Source organism: Euprymna scolopes, chromosome 23 (assembly GCF_053919585.1).
Source record: "Euprymna scolopes isolate OS-2025 chromosome 23, ASM5391958v1, whole genome shotgun sequence".
Classification (NCBI taxonomy): domain Eukaryota; kingdom Metazoa; phylum Mollusca; class Cephalopoda; order Sepiida; family Sepiolidae; genus Euprymna; species Euprymna scolopes.
Window position 1 is genome coordinate 54,778,301 of NC_136504.1, and position 20,969 is coordinate 54,799,269.

The following is a 20,969-nucleotide window of genomic DNA, read 5'->3' on the forward strand; positions in this document are numbered from 1 at the left end:
ATTCTATAATAATATGTATGCAATTTGCATAAATCAAAATCATGTTTAAGCGTATTGTACAACCGGGCAATGCCGGGTGTCCAGCTAGTGTATATCTATAATATAAATCTCACCTGTCTGCCTGTTTGTATGTATGTTTGTATATCTGCCTAAAACGTTCGACAGAGGCGACAGATTTTCACAAGATCGGTATCGTTTTGAAGCTTGACCCTTCGGACGACAAATATAAAAATATAAAAAACCTTGGCTAAAAACATTAATTCCTTCACCCTCAACTAGGCACTTTTCTACAGGGAGAGGTTGCTTTTTTCGCCGATATTTTCAAAAGTCATCCGCTCTTTTCGATTGACTAGCCTTAATTTAATGATTCATCACTTCTAGTTTGGTGATGGGCGCAACAGCAAAGATGTCATTTTTTTCATGTTCTTTTCCTCCTTCGCGGTACGGGTTCAAGTCTGCCTGCCTACTACCACTTTTTTTTTTGCTCAACACACCTCCAAACACCCTAGCAATGCCAGACACCTAGGCTAGTATATATATATATATATATATATATATATATATATATATATATATATATATATATATATATATATATATATATATATATATATATATAATTATAAAAAAATATATACTTGTAATGTATATATTCATTAAAGTTTTTCTAAATTGCCACAATTAGTTAAGCTCAATAAAAATGGATTTACACTTTCAGAGCAGATATATCGATAGTAATTTATTTTGCATTCATATTGTTTTATTTGTTGTGTCTTACATGTGTTTCATTGAATGGTAGAAATTCCCCAAACGAATCTTTGGAGACATATAAGTTTCTCGGAAAAAATACACAGTCTTTTGTTTTGTTTTGTTTTTCTTTGGATTGAAATGGATAAATGATGGTATTTTTTTAAGTACATCGACGTGCACAATTTTTGACAGCACCTGTTTCATATCACAGAACCATTCATGTTAAAAGATGGTGTAACGCATGGAAAAATAACTGCAGCTTCTCTTCCAACTTTCGGACTTTATAATCATGCCCATATTCGTTTATTTTCCTTTAAAGTTGATGAGTTTCTTTTCTTCTGATGAGTTAAGAGTGGAATAAATTCCAAGATTGACTTAATACGATTACATGAATGAATTTGCACTATGAAACAGGTGCTCTTAAGAATTGTGCATGTCAAAATACTTAAAGAAATAAACCGTAAGATGGTTAACAGCTTGAAATTTGGAATATAGAATTTTGTCATTTATTTGTATATGCTCTGTAGTTACATCGAGCTTCGTAAATTAAAGGACTGGTATAAATAAAAAGTGAAATATAATTAAATAAACATATTTCCTTATAAACACACACACACACACACATATATATGTGGCACTATTTTCTCTGTGCCACTGTTTCTAACATACTCTGCAGCATGGCTGAGTTGTTATTTGGCCATGTGCGTAGATATACAAAGAAACACCTTCCCATAATCCCCTTTCCTAGACCTCTCCCTCTTTCCTGCACGACGAGATATTGGATGTGCTGGTGGCTCCTTCTTCTCCCAGGAAGCGTCTTGACCTCTTCACCCTTGGTGGCATTCTGACTGGAATTTTCTTTCTTCATTTTCCGGACAGCTTCGTTGTTCAATGAAGGCATTTATGGCAGACACAAGAAAAACGACACGCGACACAATCGTTATATATATGGAACATAACTATTTTATTTTACATTAGATACAATATATATTGCAAAAAAAAACTTTTACAATTAAAAAACTGGACAATAGGTTTTTCGAAGCTAACTAACCTAACTAGTATTGAGGGAGGGGGTGCTCCCCTCCCCTCCCCCCCCCCCCCTCATTTATGGAGAGACAGAATATGCGTCTTCACTACATGGTGGTCGTGCAGGAAAGAGGGAGAGCTCTAGGAAAGGGGATTATGGGAAGGTGTTTCTTTGTATATCTACGCACATGGCCAAATAACAACTCGGCCATGCTGCAGAGTGTGTTAGAAACAGTGACACAGAACATAGTGCCACATATATATATATATATATATATATATATATATATATATATATATACTAATATGCAGAAATTTAAATGTAATATAAACCAACATCTTGTTACTCTCTCTTAGGCATGGTCCCTATTAGTAGCCCTTTATGTTTAAGTGGCAATATGCCTTGTTTTGGGTGAAGGTGAGTGTAAAGAAAAAAATAATAAATCAGAATATTTGTCAGCATTGTTATGGAAAGGAAAGGTCTGGGAGTAAATGGCACCAAGACCAAAGTGATAATTAGGACTTGTAATGTTGGGAAATTACGCAAAAGTTTGTGTAAAAATAGTCAGGTGCAATTCATTTTATTTATTTTTTTTTTTTTTTGTCTGATATATGTAAGCATTGGGTAAGTGGAGTAGAATTACTATTAGGCTGAGAAAGATAATAAGAACTTAGATGTGGAGACAATATATCTGGATCATTAAAAATTTTGATGTTCCTATATACTTGCCTCCCCACGAGGGCAGAATTAGACACAAGGTCGGTTTTTAATGTGGGGGAAAATCCAGCTCCACAAAAAGGGGCACTCTGGAGGGGGGGACAAAAATAAAAATTGCCTCAGTCTAGGAGGATTTCTCCTACGCTGATCCAGGTCAGAAAAGGTGAATTATAATACCAGAACAGATATTACACTGTGATCTTAGTCAAAAAATCACAGGGTGGAGCAGGTTCTAGTATGATTGCAAGAATTAGCAACCGGCTCCTGTCACATTTGCTATATGAGGTGTGTCGGTCGGCACTAGGCCTATTCGGGTTTAACTGGCTTCCTCCAAAGGAGGAAGTTCTTTGGGAGTATGAAATTCACAAGCGGCCCCCCAGTTGCATGTATATCGCCATTAGGGGAGATGACGATGTTAGATTTTTGCAACACTTGCAGGGAGGTGCCGACATCCTCCCACATACAGCGCTTGGAATTCCCAAATTGGTCACCCATTTTAGTAATGACCAGGCTCAACATTGCTTAAATGCAGTGATCTGATCGGAACCGGTGTGTCAATGTGATTATGCCGTATCCTATATGAGGTAATCAATGTCGGTTATTACCACGGTGGGTATAGTAGGATAGTTTTGATCAAGAGGAAATAGAAAATGAACACACGTTTCTGTTTCATAAATTTTCAGAGATAAACAAAACCCCGGATGTCCCCAGGGTCCGTAACTCTTGTGACACCAGAAGTTATCTCCCTTTCAATTGCTTTGGAACATTTGAGAAGATACTATTGAAACACAGAGTGGAGCAGGTGCTAGTATAATTGCAAGAATTAGAAATAGATGAGTAAGTTCAGGAAAATTCTGTCATTACTGACCAGCAGAGCATTACCACTGTTACCTGTGCATGTGTATGCGGTGTGATGATGTGTCTAAGTGAAATTGTGTCAGTAATGGTTGAAAACGTGCATTTTTATTGAACCAGCTTTTCCTATTAAATTCACAAACAGTCCCTAGTCGCAGGGAGATGATGATGTAAGGTTTTTGCGATTCATGCAGGGAGGTGTTGATATGTTCCTATCTACAGTACCTGTTATTCCCAAATGGTTATCCACCTAGTACTTGCCGGACTCAATATTGCTTAACTTTGGTGATCTAAAAGAACTATTGTGTCAATGTGATTACGCCGTGCATATCAAGAGAGATAATCCATTCATATTTCAGAGTAATCTCCCTTGTGTGACAAGACAGGGTTCTTATTTAGAATGGCGCTTAAATAAAAATGCAAACAAATATTTATGATGTACAAGGTGCCTTCAATAAGTTTTCTAGACTTTTTTTGTACAGGCATTTAATATTGTCATAGGTAGACTCTTGTAAAATTCTGTATGTTATTGCTATACATCTTATGAGATGACCGACCAATTTTTAAGAGTTCAGGTCCCAAAGGAACAGCTACAGCAGGAATTAAAATACACTCTACTAAAGCCTGATTGTCAGAGCTGGTGAATTTAAAAAATGCAATCTGGACATAAGGACACTTTAGAAGAAAGATATGCAATGAAATTCTGTTTTAAACTTCGAAACAAATGTCTCAGAAACCTATGGAATGCTTCAGACTGCTTTTGGACCCTCTTGCATGAACTGAGCATCAGTTTTTGAGTGGCATAAGAGATTCAAGGAATGTAGGAAGTCTGTGAGGGATGATGAGAGGCGCGGGAAGAGTAAAGAAGCCAGAATATCAGAGTTGATTGGCCAAATAAAGAATTTCATGGATAAGGACCATCGTATGTCTATAGAGACAATAAGTGCACAGTTTGATGTCGGTGTGAGGAACTGAAAATGTGAAAGATTTGCGCAAAGTTTGTCCCAAGGGTGCTTAGAGAAGATCAGACTATTATGAGACAATTGAGGAGATGAAAGCGGTTGCGACAAGGGTCATTGACACGCTCACACCAGAGGACTTCCATGCGGCCTTTCAGAGGTTATTGGAACAGTACAACAAATGCATTGCAGCCGGAGGAGATTACTTTGAAAGGGATTAGAGTTTCATGTGTGCACTCAATAAAAGTTTCTATACAAAAAAAGTCTGGAAACTTAATGACGGGGGGGGGTACATACTCGTCATGCTATGAAGATGTCATATTCTAAAAATCACATAGATTGATCAAGTAGGCTTTTTTAAATAAAGAAAAGAAATTTTGGTTCTCCTCTAGGAGACGTCTCCCTGAAATACTTTTGCTTTTACTTGCTCACATGCTGCTATTCTGAATTCGTAGCAGCAGGCCAATATCAGTGGATTTTTTTTTTTTTTACCAAAACTTCATTAACAATGTTTTTTTTTTTTTTTGTTTTTTTTCGAGTTATTCTAGCAAATTATAGTACCTAACAATTTAATAAGCAAAAATATTGTAAAAACTGAATTTAAAGTAAAAATACTATGCAAAAAAAAAAAAAAACATAACTTTTTATATTTCAGTTGATATAAATTATTACACAGTAAAAATAATTAAATTAAAACAAAAACTTTTTCTTATTTCAAATTATTCAATCAAGTAAAAATGCCATTTTTGTTTTTACTTGATTACTAAATTTAAAAGTTATTTCGTTCATAGTATTTTCAAGTTAAGTTCAGTTTATGGAATTTTTACTTGATTAAATAATTTAGAATTAAGAAAACATATTTTTGTTTTAATTTAATTATTTTTATTGGGCATTATTTTATATCAGCTTGAAATATGTTAAACGTTAAAAAAAATATTGTTAATGACCGTTTTGGTAGAAAAAAAAACGTACACAGATCGGCCCCTTGCTACAAATTCAGAACAGAGACATGTGAGTGAGAAAAAGCGAAGGTAGACAGGGAGACGTCTCTTATAGAAGGGCCCAAATTTTATGAGGAAGTGATATGGGGTCAGAGAGACGCCATTTTGTTTTAAAATTCAAGGATGATAATTCAATTTGACTATAGAGATTTTGTTTGTATTCAAAATAATAATTTAAACTTTTTAATCACTAAAAATCCTAAAATTTTATTTTCTTGGTAAAACATTGCTTAACATTGTCGATCAAATAAGAACCAGTGTGTCAATGTAATTATGCTGAACAATAGAGAAAATGCATTGTTAGCATATAATTAAGAATTTGGTTATGATCCAAGATGACGTTTCTGAATTGTTTTAGATGAGGATTGGTTATTCGTATTATTTGGATTCATCGGACTACTGTTCTCATCTTGAGTGTGATTTTCACAATGTTTCGGTCGATGTAACCTCCGACCTTCTTCAAGTGTATCTTGTCGAACTCTGGAATGTTTCTGTTGATCTCAGAAATTTGGACGGAATTTCGAACGGAACCCTTCATTTATTTCACGGGGGTAGCATGCAGTTCTTCTCTCAGCTACGACTGAATAGCGGTTCTAAGTAATTCGCAATTGTATTTTTATGTCGCATATCGGGTATAGCTAACCATTTTTTTTTTTTTTTTTTTTGACAATTTGCTTTTAACAAAGAAATTTTATAATCGTTTCTTTGTTAAAGACAGATTGTTTGTGTAGCCAATTAATTTAATTGAGCAATTTTTATGATTTGAATTATACGTTTTTGTTTAGAAAATATTTGGTTTCTTTTGCGTATCCAGTCTGTATTTACCTTACAGAGGTCCTAAGTAATTCACAATTGTATTTTTCGGTCACCTTCACTGAAGATTGAACCTTCAACCTTCAGGAATATCACTTTTACAATTGTTTTTTTTAAGTACTCTAATCACTGCACCAATTCTAGTACGAATTTTAGGAGCCTTAAACCTATTTTTATTTCTAGTAGTAAATATCACTATTTATTACTAATTATTACTATATATTAACGTATATATATATCTATATATAATAATGTGTTTACTTATTACTTGTATATATTATCTATTGTTTATAATTCCTGAGTTCGACAAGATACACCTGAAGAAGGTCGGAGGTTACATCGACCGAAACATTGTGAAAAATCTCACTCAAGATGAGAACAGTAGTCTGGTGAATCCAAATAATATGGATGATCCAAGATGTCTACCATATTTTTGTATTAGAATTTTGTGAATGCATTTCTTTGCTCTTTTCTAGGAGAGTATGCCGAGAAAGACCTGTATCATAAGAATGCACCGCCAGAAACTGGAAAGCCTTTTCTTCTTCTTTGAAAACGAAATCACTGAACTTGTTCCTGACCTCAAAGATCAGGTCACAAAATCAAGAGGGGAAATAGTTATGATTGTCATCCCTCAAGATTCGCAGCTTCAAATAATAGACGCATTCGAGAACATGCGGATGGAGATCACCAGCACGCTAATTGATGTGGGCATTCAAGATGGATCCACATTGGAGTGCATTGTGACACAGTGTAATGAGTATTTTCCAAATATGAAATGCACGTGTATAGAGAACAGCAAGATTTTACTTGAAAGTATTGACGTCGGATGCAATAGGATGGTGGAAAAGGAGATTAAAAGTCTTTTTAGTCAACATCTTGATCAACCAAACCTAAACTATGAAGAAATGTTAACAAAATTACAAAAAAATTGTCAAATATCCCCAAAAGGAATTGGAAACATCAAAGAAAATGATGGGGAATTTCCTAGGAACGTTGAAGAAAATGCTGGAAATATGCCTGAAGACATCAAAGAAAATGCTGGAAATATGCTTGGCACTGTCTCAAAAAATGCTGGAAATATGTCTGGGAATTGGCCAGAAAATGCTGGAAATATGCCTGAGAACATCAAAGAAAATGCTGGAAATATGATTGGCACTGTCTCAGAAAATGCTGGAAATATGTCTGGAACTTATCCAGAAAATGCTGGAAATATGCTTGAGAACATCAAAGAAAATGCTGGAAATATGTCTGAGATCATCCCAAAAAATACTGGAGATATGCCAACGAATATTCCAGAAAGTGCAGAGGAATTACCTGGAAACATCCCGGAAAAGACTGAGTCTGATTTTCAACCAAAACAAAGGCACTCAAAATGCCCAACTATCAACGTGATTTGTGGTGATATTCTTTCAGACGATGCTGATGCTGTTGTTTGTCTTGTTTTTAGGACAATGGAAAGAATGTCAAACGTTCAACAATTGATTCTTACTAATGCCGGCAACATAGTTAAAAATGAATTAATGGCTTGCTACAAAGAGCATTCACACAAAATATTACTCGAAGGTAAAATGGTATCTACTTCTGCCGGCAACCTACAATTCAAACGTATATTTTACATAAGCTGCCCCGAATACAATATTTCTAACCCATACAACAATATCCCAGATAGGATAATACTGGGCATGCATGATCTGTTGGAAGCGTCAGAACAACAACACTTGCGATCTATAGCCGTTACCATTTGTAATGCTGGTAAGTGTATTTTTTTATATACTAGTGTGGCCTTTGGAAATTCCACGATGTTTAGTAATCTGTATAATTTACTGTTAATAATTGTATTCCTTTTGAAATGATGTCTGCCAGGGTCAATACTATTAATAAAAATATCTCTTTCTTTGTCCGTAAAAAGAATTGTTATTCGACTGCTAAGGTAGCAGATCCAGTTCACAAGAGGAAATCCATGGGGAAAGTGATAAAAATAGACTTGAGAGAAAGAGGGATAACTAAAGACCTGGTCAGAGATAGGTTATGTCAGTATGTATAATGGTCATTATGCCACCGACGACGATGATGATGATAATTGACAGTTAAATATACTTTAAATAAATAAAACAAATAATTCTTTTCTATATTTATTTTATTTGAAGTTGTAGCAAGTTTTTTTTTAAAACAATAAATATTCTATTTTCTTCCTATAAAAATAATTGTCAGCTAAATATTCTTTAAAACAACAAAACAAACGTCACATTTTGAAATGTACTTATTAAAAACTAGCAAAGTCCCGACCATAACCTTTAACCTTGACCTTGCAAAATAGTGTGCACCATCCCCAGGTCAGAGATCATCATTATATCAGGTTTGGTCACGATCGGTCCAGTGATGTGGGCTGTAGGAGAGTTGTGTACACACACACACACACATGAACGCTACTACTTTATATATATATAAAAATTAATTAGAACATAATTAACCAAAAAACAGTTTTGCAAAAAACATGATTTTTCTTGAAAACAGTGAAAGTGATATATTTTCATATTGTTTTTTTTTAATTTTTTTTGGAAAAGTTATAAAAAAAAAAAACAATCTTTATAAAAATGCTGACTGGTGCAGTCAACAGTGCATTGCCCCTCCATTAAATCACCCATGCCATCGAATCAGCTGAGCCAAATTTGCAACGTCAAATCAGCGATGCTGAAACATTCTATTTCTCAACCTATAAGACAATAGTCAATATCTAAAAAAGGCTACAAACTAAGCATGCATGGTCCCCCGTGAGTGCACAGTGAACGAAGCATAAAAAATGACTAAGTTCAGCATTTACCCCCCCCCATTTAGCCCCAAAAGTCCCCAGGGGACGTCAAATCCTTGTGAAAATGAACAAATGGTCCAGTTTTAGGCCTTAGCATATGTAAATTTGAGAAATTTGCAAAAAAAGAAATGACTAAGACAATCATTTGTCCCCACCCCCCCATCTTCAGCCCCAAAAGTACCCAAGACCTTAACATATTTAAATTTGAGCTCAGCACCATGCAAAACTGCTAAATAGACATACACAGAAAATTTTTAACAAATATGGTAAAATACTTCCAAAAATGGAGTGTTTTTCTTAGTCCTAAAAGAGCCCCTGGGGCACACCCAAGAGTTATTGCAAAGTATAGACAAACAAAATTATATAGAAATCAGTTAGTTGCAACATTTCAGAAAGTTTTATAAAAATCCAAGGCATCAATTTTTTTAATAAGCACAAAAGTGTCAATTTTAGCCATTTTAACCTGATAGGTACCCCTAGGGGGGCAACCAGAGTTTTCCCGGAAAATCTGTTCTATTACTTTTTTTACTCATATCATGTTTAATGTTTGTGCAAAATTTCAAAAATTCCAATGCATAATTATTGAGAAAAGTGCACAGACAAATGGATGAACGGACAAGGGTGAATTTACAGGTCCATTCTCCTTTTGTCAGGGGACCAATATTTAGAACTCGGCAGAGAGCTGAAGGAGATATTCAATAAAAAAATTATGGGAATCTCAATAATTATCGGAACACTAAGATCTTAAGATATTATCATATCTATCATGGTTATATACTCACTATAAAAGAAGATACTAAAATTACCCTTTGCAACCTTGTCAGTAAAGTCTTGAATGATTGTTTTTCTTTTGCAAATGATTAAATGCTTTATATCTTTCACAGAAAGCTTCAACATTCCATTGGAGATGTATTTGAAGGCAATTTTGGATAGCATTACGTCATTTGTGAATGAGAATTATGAAAGATATCTTGAAGCGATCCATTTCGTTGATGATCTAAAGGAGAATTGCAGGATGGCGATTGATATCCTTCAGCTGTGCAAGGTTCCCGTTGAACCTAATCTTAAAAGCAGGACACAACGACGCAGAAACATCATCAGACAAGAAACGTAAGAAATGTTCAGAATCATCCGATGTTTGTTTGACTTTCTCTTTCTTTATCTAATTCTTTGCATATTGTGCTAAGTGAAACTCATTTTTTCTTTTGCTGTATTTTTGCAAGCATTAGATACACAAGAAGTGCAGTGAAATTAAGGCCCAGAAGTCACTCAAAGATAAGGGTTAAAGAATCTGCAGTAGTCAATCATAGTAATTGTTAGTAATGGAAATTTGATAAATTAGATTACTTAAGGGTATGGTTCATGAAGAACTTGTTTACATTGGACTTGAAGACGACCCTATTGTAGTCAGTTGGAAAGCAGGAGAGAGTTCTACAGGCGTGCAGTTCTAAGAAAGAAGCTTTGTTCGTGGAATCTACATTTAGGTTTAGGTACAGATAAAGAGTGGGGAAAATTATTGATAGTTCGTTCCAGCTAGACAAGTTTTTTTTTGTGAAAGTTTGGCAAGGGGGAGACCATAGATTGGAGCTCAGACGAGCACTTGGCATGAAAATAACTATAATGCAGAGACAGTTTTGCAGCGTCTCTTCTGTGGGAAAGAGATTGTAAGGAAAGAGAAAAGGACATCACCTACAAGGCTATGAAGTCTATTTTGAACTCTATCAAAGCAAGATAAAGTGCTTCTAGCAGCTCCTGCCCAGATGTGGCAACAGTATTCCATTCTAGGACGTACTTGGTTCTTATACAGGTAGAGAATTGCATTGGCAATGAGATATCTACTGGAGCGGTAGAATGATCCCACCATTTTTCCAACGACCTTGGCAACGGATTTGGCGTACTTGTTCCATTTCAGATCAGGAGTAAAGGTCAAATCCAGAAACTTAATGATGATGGCTCAGTCTAGAAGGATTTCTCCTTCACTGACCAATATGAAGTGTAATATAAGAACAGATACTACACTTTACTCTTGGTTAAAAGAACAAGGAAAGCCAATTAGTAACTCATGAATGTAAAATCTAAACTAAGAAAGTTTCTAAGATTTAACGGTTAGAAAAATCAGACAAGTGTGAAATTGTTTTTATAAATATATTAAATATATTTATAAGAAGTTTCTAGTTATTAAACTAGAAACTTCTTATAAATATATTTAGTATCTTCTTTTATCTAATTAGTGAGTATATAACCATGATAGATATGATAATATCTTAAGACCTTAGTGGCCAATAGATGGCAGCATGTGTAGTATACTATCAGAATTTTGGAAACAAGAGTTGATAATTCAGATTATTTGGACTACTGCTCACCTTGAGTGTCATTTTCACAACGTTTCAGCCGATGTAACTTCTCCAGGTTTATCTTGTCAAACTCGAGATTCTTTCTGTCAAATTTGAGAAGAGTTTCACTTACAATTGAATTTTATGAGGTAAAAGTTGTAAGCGACATTCTTATGGAGGTTGAAGGTTCAATCCTCAGCGCAGGCGATACGAAAAAATACAATTTTGAATTACTTAAGACTTTTACCCAGTCATGGCTGATGGAACAAGAGCATGCTACCCCATGTATATTAAATAATGGTTCCATTCAGAATTCCATGCAGATTCTTGAGTTCGACAGAAAGACTCCAGAGTTCAACAAGGTGCACCTGAAGAAGCTTGAAATATTGTGAAAATAACATTTAAAATGAGAACATTAGTTCAAATCATCCAAATAATACATGCTATCCATTACTCTCTTCGTTTTGAGATAATGTCTGATTTTGCTAAAATTTTACCCTAGGCAAATTCAAGTAGCAGCTGTGGACACCAGTCTATTTTCATCAAAGAAAAAGTTGAAGTAAGTTTCTAGCAATCTTTGGGGCATCAGAGAAGTGGTAGGTGTGTAATTATTGGGTTATGGGTTTGTTGATGAATTATTAAGGTGAAATCGCGTGGTTTGGCAAGACAGTTACTCTGGTAAGGTTCAGGAATCAAGGGTGCCGGAAAATCGGTAATACACAAGGGAAAGATCAACGGAGTGTTATGTACGTATACCATAAAAGAAAATGAATTGTTAAACCCCAAATGATTGTGTGCTTCTATTAGTAATACCTTTTTACAATCGCTGTTATTAAAAAGAAGATGATGATTGCAAAAAATGTGCTCTGATAACCTTACTGCAACGTGAATACCCTGACAAACCCAACTTGTTAGTTCAAGGAATAAGAAGAAGAGGTTAGAGTTTGCAACAGTTATGTAATTTGGACATATGAAAATTGGGCAAAATTATTTTTCAGTGATGAAAGCAAGTTTAATTTATTTGGAAATGATGGAAAAAACAATGTAAAGAGATGTATTGGTGAAAGATTAAGTGCAAAGTGTGCTAAGAAAACTGTCAAGTTTGGGGGCGGAATGTTTTCTAGCCAAGATACAATGCTTCTTGTCCGGTTACATACTCGTGTAAATGCGCATATCTATAAAAACATTGTTCAAGATCATGTTGTGCCAATCATATAGAATTCAGGTTTCGATAGGGCTACATTTATGCAAGTCACATGTCACAAGGCAAAGGTGGTAATGAGTTACCTTAGCGAGCAAGATTTCGAAATTATGGATTGGCCATCGCAAAGTCCTGACTTAAATCCAATAGAAAATCTCTGGAAGATCTTAGAAGTGAAAGTTATGGAAAGAAATTCTGCTAACACGGAGGATTTGTGGATGAAGCTTCAAGAAGAATGGTCTAAAATTAGTATCGAGGATTGTCAAGAACTGATTCATTCTTGTAGTCAAAGATGTGCAGGTGTCATTGAGAGCAAGGGCTCATTTACTAAATATCGATTGTACATGTATTTTTATTGTTTTTTTGGCTGTTTACATTGTTTTTCTCAATTTTGTCCCTTACTTTTGGATGTTCCTATTTTGAAAATAAATAAATAATTGTTATAATTCTTTTTCTATCCTTTGCAAATGATTCAAATTTTAGTATGTTATTATGAATGATAACGACTACCAGTTGTCAAAACTTCAGTTTTTTACAGTTGTTATTTCTAACAAATATTAGGTTTTAAAATTTTATCCCTTAGTTTTGGACGCTACTGTAATTGGTGATTTGAAGAAACTAATGAAATATGTCTGCTCTGGGCAGTGCACTGTCTTCAAATCTACTAGGAGGAACGAAATCATGTGGATACTTTAAGAAGGAATTTGGCAATTTGTGTTCTTATTTCAGAGCGTTTTATTGGTTGTTATTGGTGGTGGGGGACTGGAACAATCACTCGAGTGGTACATCTGTCCATTTACATCAAAGGAAAGTAGAATATAGCACAAGTGGAATATGTGACAGCTACACTTTTATAAAAGGGAATTAAATTCAATGGGTGCTATAAAAAGTAATCCGACAATTTGTATTTTTACACCAGGTTTTCTAATTGGCTGGTGGATCAATTACTCCAACAATACATTTGTACATTTACATCAGAGGTCGACAAACCATCTGACCTCGTGGGCCAGATCATATCATAATGATAGACTGCAGGTTGAATGAAGGCCATTAATGAAAAATTAAGGAAAATTACATATGTAGATGCCTGGCAACCCAAATATTTAAATGAAAATAAAAACATGAAGAAATCAGGGAAAGAAAATTTTTAATTTAAAAACTGTAGCAGAAGTAGCAATAACTAAAATGAGGGGAAAAGAGCTTACCTCGGGTATGTCTGTTGTGTCACCGGTTGGGGGGAAAAAGAGAATTCCAAGATGGCGTCCAGGGGTTTTTATTAGCGTTTACCCCATGTAACTCTCGGAAAATCACGTTTCTTTCTCATGTGATTATGCAAATGGATAATTCCCGGTCACTATAAAAGCAGGAGGCTAGAGACGAGTCGGCAGTGTCCTGCAAACTGTGTGTGTGGGTGTTTCTGGCGATTGGAGTGTGTCTTTTTTTACCATGGTTATCACGGACAGGAATTCCCTCTCTTCTGGAGGTGGGCGATATTGACTATTTTGAAGTTGTACTGTTGCTGACAGAACATTTATTTTTTTTTGCCTGCTACATTTTTGTTTCAAAAACACGTAACAAAATTAGTTTTCCACAAGGAACATTAAAATACTTTAAAGTGAAAAAAAAAAAATCAACTGAAGTGAAATGGATGAAATTATGACGTGTATGTTTGAAACTGTTATTGAAAAATCGTACCACAAATGAACCACACATGCACAAACAAAAGCGAAACACATGTACCATGCATAAGAATACAAACACTTCCAAACGTATACACTTATATACATACACATGCATTATCATTCAGATATTCATGAGGCATCTATGTATAATGTTTAACTGTCTTTAGAGTTCTACTACCTTGCAACGTCTGTCTGTCTTTGGTCTCTTTCACTTTATCGACCCTCTTGTTTCTGTTATCTTGTAGTGTAGCGATTTGGTAAAATAAATGTCACGAAAGATGACTGGCAGATAGTCTAATATTTTTAGTGCACTGAGATGTGCAGTAGTTCTCTGGTTGATTTGGTTTGTTGATTGTTTTTGTTTTACGGCATATCAACCCTTTTCGGGTTAGGGGTTAGGGTTAAACCGATTATATTGACTAAACTCTAAAAGAGCAAACTTGCAAATTTGACAAATTGCTTGAAACTTATAAATATGTAACAGTCATATATTTCGAAGTACTATTTTGTTTTGCTGTAAATACTCATATTAACAGCTGAGTGATTGGGCAATCAGAGCTCTTGGCGTAGGAGTACACGACTTTGTTGGATTATTTCTTACAGCGACAATGCAATTTGTTTTTCTAATCTAAACATTAGGTTGATTGATTGGTTGGTTGGTTTTTGTTTTACGGCATATCAACCCTTTTCAGGTTATTTAATGCCGAATCCAAAGATTTTTAAGAACAATTTTTTTTAATAGAATATATTTGTTGTTTTCAAGCCGGTTTCTATTTAACCCATAGTTGGGACCCTAACAGGTACTACCACTCCGAGTCAGAGTGAACCTGGGAGCAATGGTAATTAAAGGGTGGCTCCACACTCCCCAAAGCCCACAAGCTGGGGCCTCACCACTGGATATAGTTTAAGGTCATATCCAGGACCAGTAGTTCTATGGAAAATGACATATAACAAATTTCATTTGAATGGCGATGATATAGTTAAATTAAGAAGTATTGACAGATCTGCATACTCACATTTAATCACAGGTGTTGAATTTGCATAAAAGTAATTTATATTAATCAGGAATGAATATATATATATATATATATTAGTAACAAAATATAGTTATTTGTTTCTAAATAAATAGCATCAGCTATCACCAACAACGAAAGAATTAAAGAAGGGTCAGAAACACAACATTAGTAGAAAGAATCCACCAGCAGCAAGAAAGGCTCTTCTATATGAAAACCACACCTGGGACTACACAGAGGATTAAGTCATTCATCCTCCACAGCTTCACCTACAGTGGCACAAGAACCAGAAACTTCATTGAGCTGTCCCTCAAGCATTGAACTGCCTGGATTTGCATTTTGAGGATGCTGGCAATGGCTCTGTTGTCATAACTTGGATTGGTAAAGAGCATGAGTTGTACAGCAGTGCATCTCTGATCTCGCTCGTTGAACATTGTGTCGCTTTCAGAAATGATAGAATGCTTCTATCACTCTTGGGATTTGTATACAACTGGCAAACTAATAAATGGTCTGCAACAAAAAAAGAAAACTGGTTTTCATCAAATGTAAATGGAATCATGTTGTCTTTTCTAGGGCGATAATTTTATCATTCTACCTGGTAGTATTAGAAGGAAAGAAACTTTTTTGCTCGTTTTTATTTATTTATTTTTTATTTATTTATTTATTTTTTGTTGTGAAGGAACATAACTGGCTATACACCGGTTACAAACTGTATATATATATTGGACTGTTTGGCAGACAGCGGCAGACAGGGGCAGACAAGCAGTCGCAGTAAGACGGATAGTCTTACGTGTTGATTATCAGACTTTCTTCCCCATACTTGTTACTATGTACTTCTATTTACCTTAGGCGAGCAGCCTTACGTTTCTGTATTATAAATAAACCCCATTACACATACCACTCGGTGTAACTCACGTTTGTCTTTATTTCCTAAGTATTTAGGAATATAACAATGGCGACGAAAGGATGTTCTTTCTCTTAACAGAGATAAATTACCGTACCAAGGACTGTGTACAATGCAAGGATTTTTTGTTTTACGAAAAAAACAAACTACACAAGGATTTTTGACCACGTGCGTCAATGAATTTAAAAATTTTTCCTACCTAAAGTAGCGAAAAGTACGGATTTTTCTTCGTAAAGAACTCACAAGAAATTATAGAAACATGTTCAAGGTAAAGTGGAATTTATATTTATTTTGACAAGTAAAAAAAAAAAAAAAATGGTCGCAAGTTGAATTCGAAACTACACTAAAGGATTACGAGTTTCGAAAGAAAAAATATAAATACAACGACTATTGTACCATTTTATGCCACGTGGGAATGGCAGCCATATATTTTTTTTTTTTTTGGAAAATTAATTGTTTGTTATTGCCTTTATATAAATAATTGGAACTATTTGTCGTGGGAAGTAAGAAATATTTTGTGTATGAACTTACGTTGTTGAAAAAAAAAAAAAAAAAAAAGAATTATTTTACAAAGCCTGTTGAATTACTATGGATGAACTTTGTTGAAACGTGTTGTGTCTGCATATTGCTACTAATTTACGATATACGTAAATTTACGATTTTTCTTTGGAATTATTGTGTAGAATTCGAAAAGACATTTTTGTACTAGAAGCTAACATGGAACAATTAGCAGAGTTAACTAAGGCTCTAGCCCTTAGCATCCAGGAACAGACAAAAATGACTCAACAATTTTTAGCGCAACAACAACAACAACAACAAATTCAACAACAACAGCTACAGCAACAGCTGCAACAACAACAAGAAAGAACACAAAAAACTTTAGAGGCACAACAAGAACAAACAAACATACTACAACGACAAATGTCGACACAGCAAAAGAATTTAGAAAAGCTAATTCTGACGTCGACCGGGAAGAAGACTAATTTTTCTGCCGAGGGTATTTCAAATTCACTAACGGAATTTCGTTACTCCCCGGATACTGGTGTTACTTTCCCTGCATACTACAGAAGATACGAAACAATTTTTACGAAAAGATGTTTAGACTGGACCGATGAGGAAAAAGTTACCCTGCTACTACAAAAACTGGGTACTGATGAAAACACCAAGTATGCAAATCTAATTCTACCAAAAAAACCGGAGGAGGTTTCGTTCGAGGAAACAATTAGTACCTTGTCGAAAATATTTGATAAAAGGGATAGCCTATTTCACTCTAGATACAAATGTTTGAACATTCAGAAGGCAGAAGCTGAAGACTATCTAGAATATGCTTGCACTGTGAACTGTTTATGCGAATCATTTAAATTGAATGAAATTTCCGCAGACCAATTTAAATGTTTAATCTTTGTACAAGGTCTCACAGCACCAAGGGACAAAGATATACGTTCACGGATCCTAACAATTATGGAGGCGGATCCTAACATAACATTGCAAAAAGTCACTGAAGAGTGTCAACGTCTGATTAACATAAAGAAAGACAACACTCGCATTGAAGAGAAAAATATTTTTAAGTAAAAAGGCAAGGGACCACAAGAAAGTCCAGGTTCCAAGAACACAGGATCCTTAAAGGATACAAAGACCCAAAGCTAAAGTGTAAATGTTGTGGTAGTTTAAGACACAACAATAAGACCTGCTGGTTTAGGAACAAAATATGTTATGAATGTGGTCTCAGAGGTCACAAGGGAACATACTGTGCCCAGAAGAAAAGACAAGGGACCGATAATGTAAATACGCTTCGCATGAATAAAGAAAAAAGCTGCGAAAGACGGAAATATGTTGATGTTCGGATAAATGGACATCTGGTTACATTGCTTCTGGATAGCGGTGCAGATATTAGTATTATAAATGAAGATATATGGAAAAGGATAGGTCGACCTGAATTAACGAAAACCAGAAAGACGGCGAGAAGTGTGTGCGGCAAAAGATTAGAGTTCAAGGGAGAATTAAAATGCAAAGTGACATTCGCTAACCAGACTCATAAATCCAAAGTGTACGTCGTACCAGGAAAGAATACATGCCTGTTTGGGGTAGATTGGATTGTCCTGTTTAATTTATGGGAGAAACCCATAAATTCGTTTTGTAACGTTTTAACTGCAGAAAAAGCAAACCAAAGGGAAGACTTCCTGAAGGATTTGAAAACTGAATTTCCCAATGTTTTTGCCGAAGGACTAGGACTCTGTATTAAGACAGAGGCAAAATTTGAATTAAAGAAAAATGCCACTCCAGTATTCAAACCTAAAAGGAATGTGCCTTTTTCAGCGATGGACGCAATCGAAAAAGAGTTGGATAGACTTCAACAACTGGAAGTCATTGAAAAAGTTAACCACACAGATTGGGCAAGTCCAACCGTGTATGTAAAGAAAAAAAATAACAGAATAAGGGTCTGTGGAGATTTTTCAACGGGTTTAAATGACTGTCTATTGGACCATAATTATCCCCTTCCGTCCGCAGAAGATCTGTTCTCTAAGCTTAACGGAGGAAAAATTTTTTCTAAGATAGACCTCTCAGATGCTTACTTGCAAATTAAGATCAGCGATGAATGCTCCAAATACTTAGGCATAAATACTCATAAGGGCATTTTTAAGCTAAAGAGGCTTCCTTTTGGATTAAAGGTTGCTCCTGCTATTTTCCAGCAAATTATGGACACGATGCTGGCAGGGTTGGAATTTTCAATGGCCTACCTTGACGATATCCTAATTAAAAGTGAAAATTTGCAAGATCATAAAAAGCATGTAAAAGAAGTATTCAAAAGAATACAGGAATTTGGTTTTAAATTGAGCCCAGAAAAATGCGATTTTTTTATGAAAAAAATTAAATATCTAGGTCAAATAATCGACAAAGAGGGTCGAAGACCGGATCCACAAAGGACTGAAGCAATTGAAAAGATGCCTGCTCCAGATTCAGTGACAAAATTAAAATCGTTTTTGGGATTAGTTCAATACTATGCAATTTACATCCCTAACATACATAATTTAAGAGCTCCTCTTAACGAGTTACTGAAAAAGGGTGTTAAATGGAACTGGAATAAGGAATGTGAATCTGCTTTCCAAAATATCAAAAGATGTCTACTGTCAGACTTAGCATTGGCACATTTCAATCCAGAAAAGGAACTAATACTAGCAACGGACGCCAGTGATTACGGTGTTGGCGCTGTATTACTTCACAAGTATGAGGATGGTAGGACAAAAGCTATCGCCCATGCTTCAAGAACGTTGGTTGCAGCGGAGAAAAATTACAGCCAAATTGAAAAAGAGGCGCTGTCGATAATATTTGGAATTACAAAGTACAATCGATTTCTCCACGGACGATCTTTTATGTTGCAAACCGACCATAAACCCCTACTTACCATATTTGGATCAAAGAAAGGCATTCCCACACATACTGCGAATCGATTACAGCGATGGGCTGTAACCCTCTTAAACTATCAGTTTAAGATGGAACATGTATCCTCAAAAAAGTTAGGACACGCAGATGCATTATCACGGTTGATCCCTAAAAGAAGCGAAAGTTTCGAAGAAACGGTAATTGCTGCGCTTAAAGACGAAAGTGAATGTACAAGTTCAATGTGTAATATGATACGTGAACTTCCGGTAACTTGCGAAAAAATAAAAAAAGAGCCAGTAAATGACATTTTCATTAAGAAAATGAAAAATCAATTGGGATGGATAAAAAAAAATAAAAAGGTAGATCAAACAACGCCTTTTTCCATCTGTGAAGATGTGCTCATGTATGGTGAGAGGATCGTAATTCCACTAACGTTACAGAGGAAAATTCTGAAGGAATTTCATACAGGTCATCCGGGCATTTCGAGAATGAAATCCCTTATGAGAGGATATGTGTACTGGCCTGGTATGGACAAGGAAGTTGAAAAATGTGTCAAGACATGCAGAGGATGTCAATTAGCAGCTCGAGATCCTCCAGTAAAAACGACGCCATGGCCAAAGACGGACCTACCCTGGTCACGTCTGCATATTGATTATGCGGGACCTATAAATGGTTATTTTTACTTGATTATTGTAGATTCTTTTTCAAAATGGCCAGAAATATTTAAGTTTAGACATCCAACAGCAAAAAACACTGTGAGTGCGCTTAATGAAATTTTTAGCCGTTTTGGAGTTTAGCCGTTTCCTTAGTGAGCGATAATGGAACAGCATTTACTGCTCATGAATTCAAAGAATTCTGTGACTCACTAAATATTCTACATATGACAATACCTGTGTACCATCCACGATCGAATGGGTTGGCCGAAAAATTTGTAGATACGTTTAAAAGGGCACTTAAGAAAAATCTTACTACGGACACAGACGAACAATGTATTCAAACATTTTTAGCAATTTACAGGGTGACACCAAATCCTAATAATAATGTCAATTCTTCCCCGGCTGAGCTAATGTTTGCAAGAAAGATAAGATCTGTCTTCGATAGGCTGCTACCAGAGAAAAAGAAAGTTTTCAAAAAAGAAAACCTTAATACCAAGTGCTTCTCCCCAGGTGAAAATGTATATTTCAAAAATTTTCAAAATGGACGAAATCAGTGGGTTGAAGGTATTATCAAAAAAAGGATTGGGAGCATGGTCTATACCATCCAAGGATTAAGTTTTGTCTGCAAAAGACACAGAAATCAAATACGTCCCAGACTGTCTCCAAATGTGGAAGAGACACCAATGGAAACATTGTGCGATATTTTTGATATACCAAAACCAGCGTGTGTACCGCAAACAATGAATATTTCGCCTGAACCGACCATACGGGCTGGACAGAAACCTTTACCCCGGGTAACGCTGACCAGAAGGAAAAGCGCAAGAAAGAGAAAAGTTACCAGGAGATTAAGCCCTGACCCTAAAAGGAA

The 20,969-nt window shown here is 35.4% G+C and overlaps 1 protein-coding gene across 1 annotated transcript in view; it reads left to right on the forward strand.

Moving 5' to 3' along the window:
• The window catches only part of LOC145245903 (uncharacterized), a 49,022-nt gene that overhangs the window by 20,436 nt on the left and 7,617 nt on the right, over positions 1 to 20,969 (forward strand). Inside the window, exons 5-6 of the mRNA XM_080107639.1 lie at positions 6,599 to 7,874; positions 9,816 to 10,041. Of these exons, the coding sequence (XP_079963765.1) occupies positions 6,599 to 7,874; positions 9,816 to 10,041 (1,502 nt within the window). The remainder of the gene's footprint in view (positions 1 to 6,598; positions 7,875 to 9,815; positions 10,042 to 20,969) is intronic.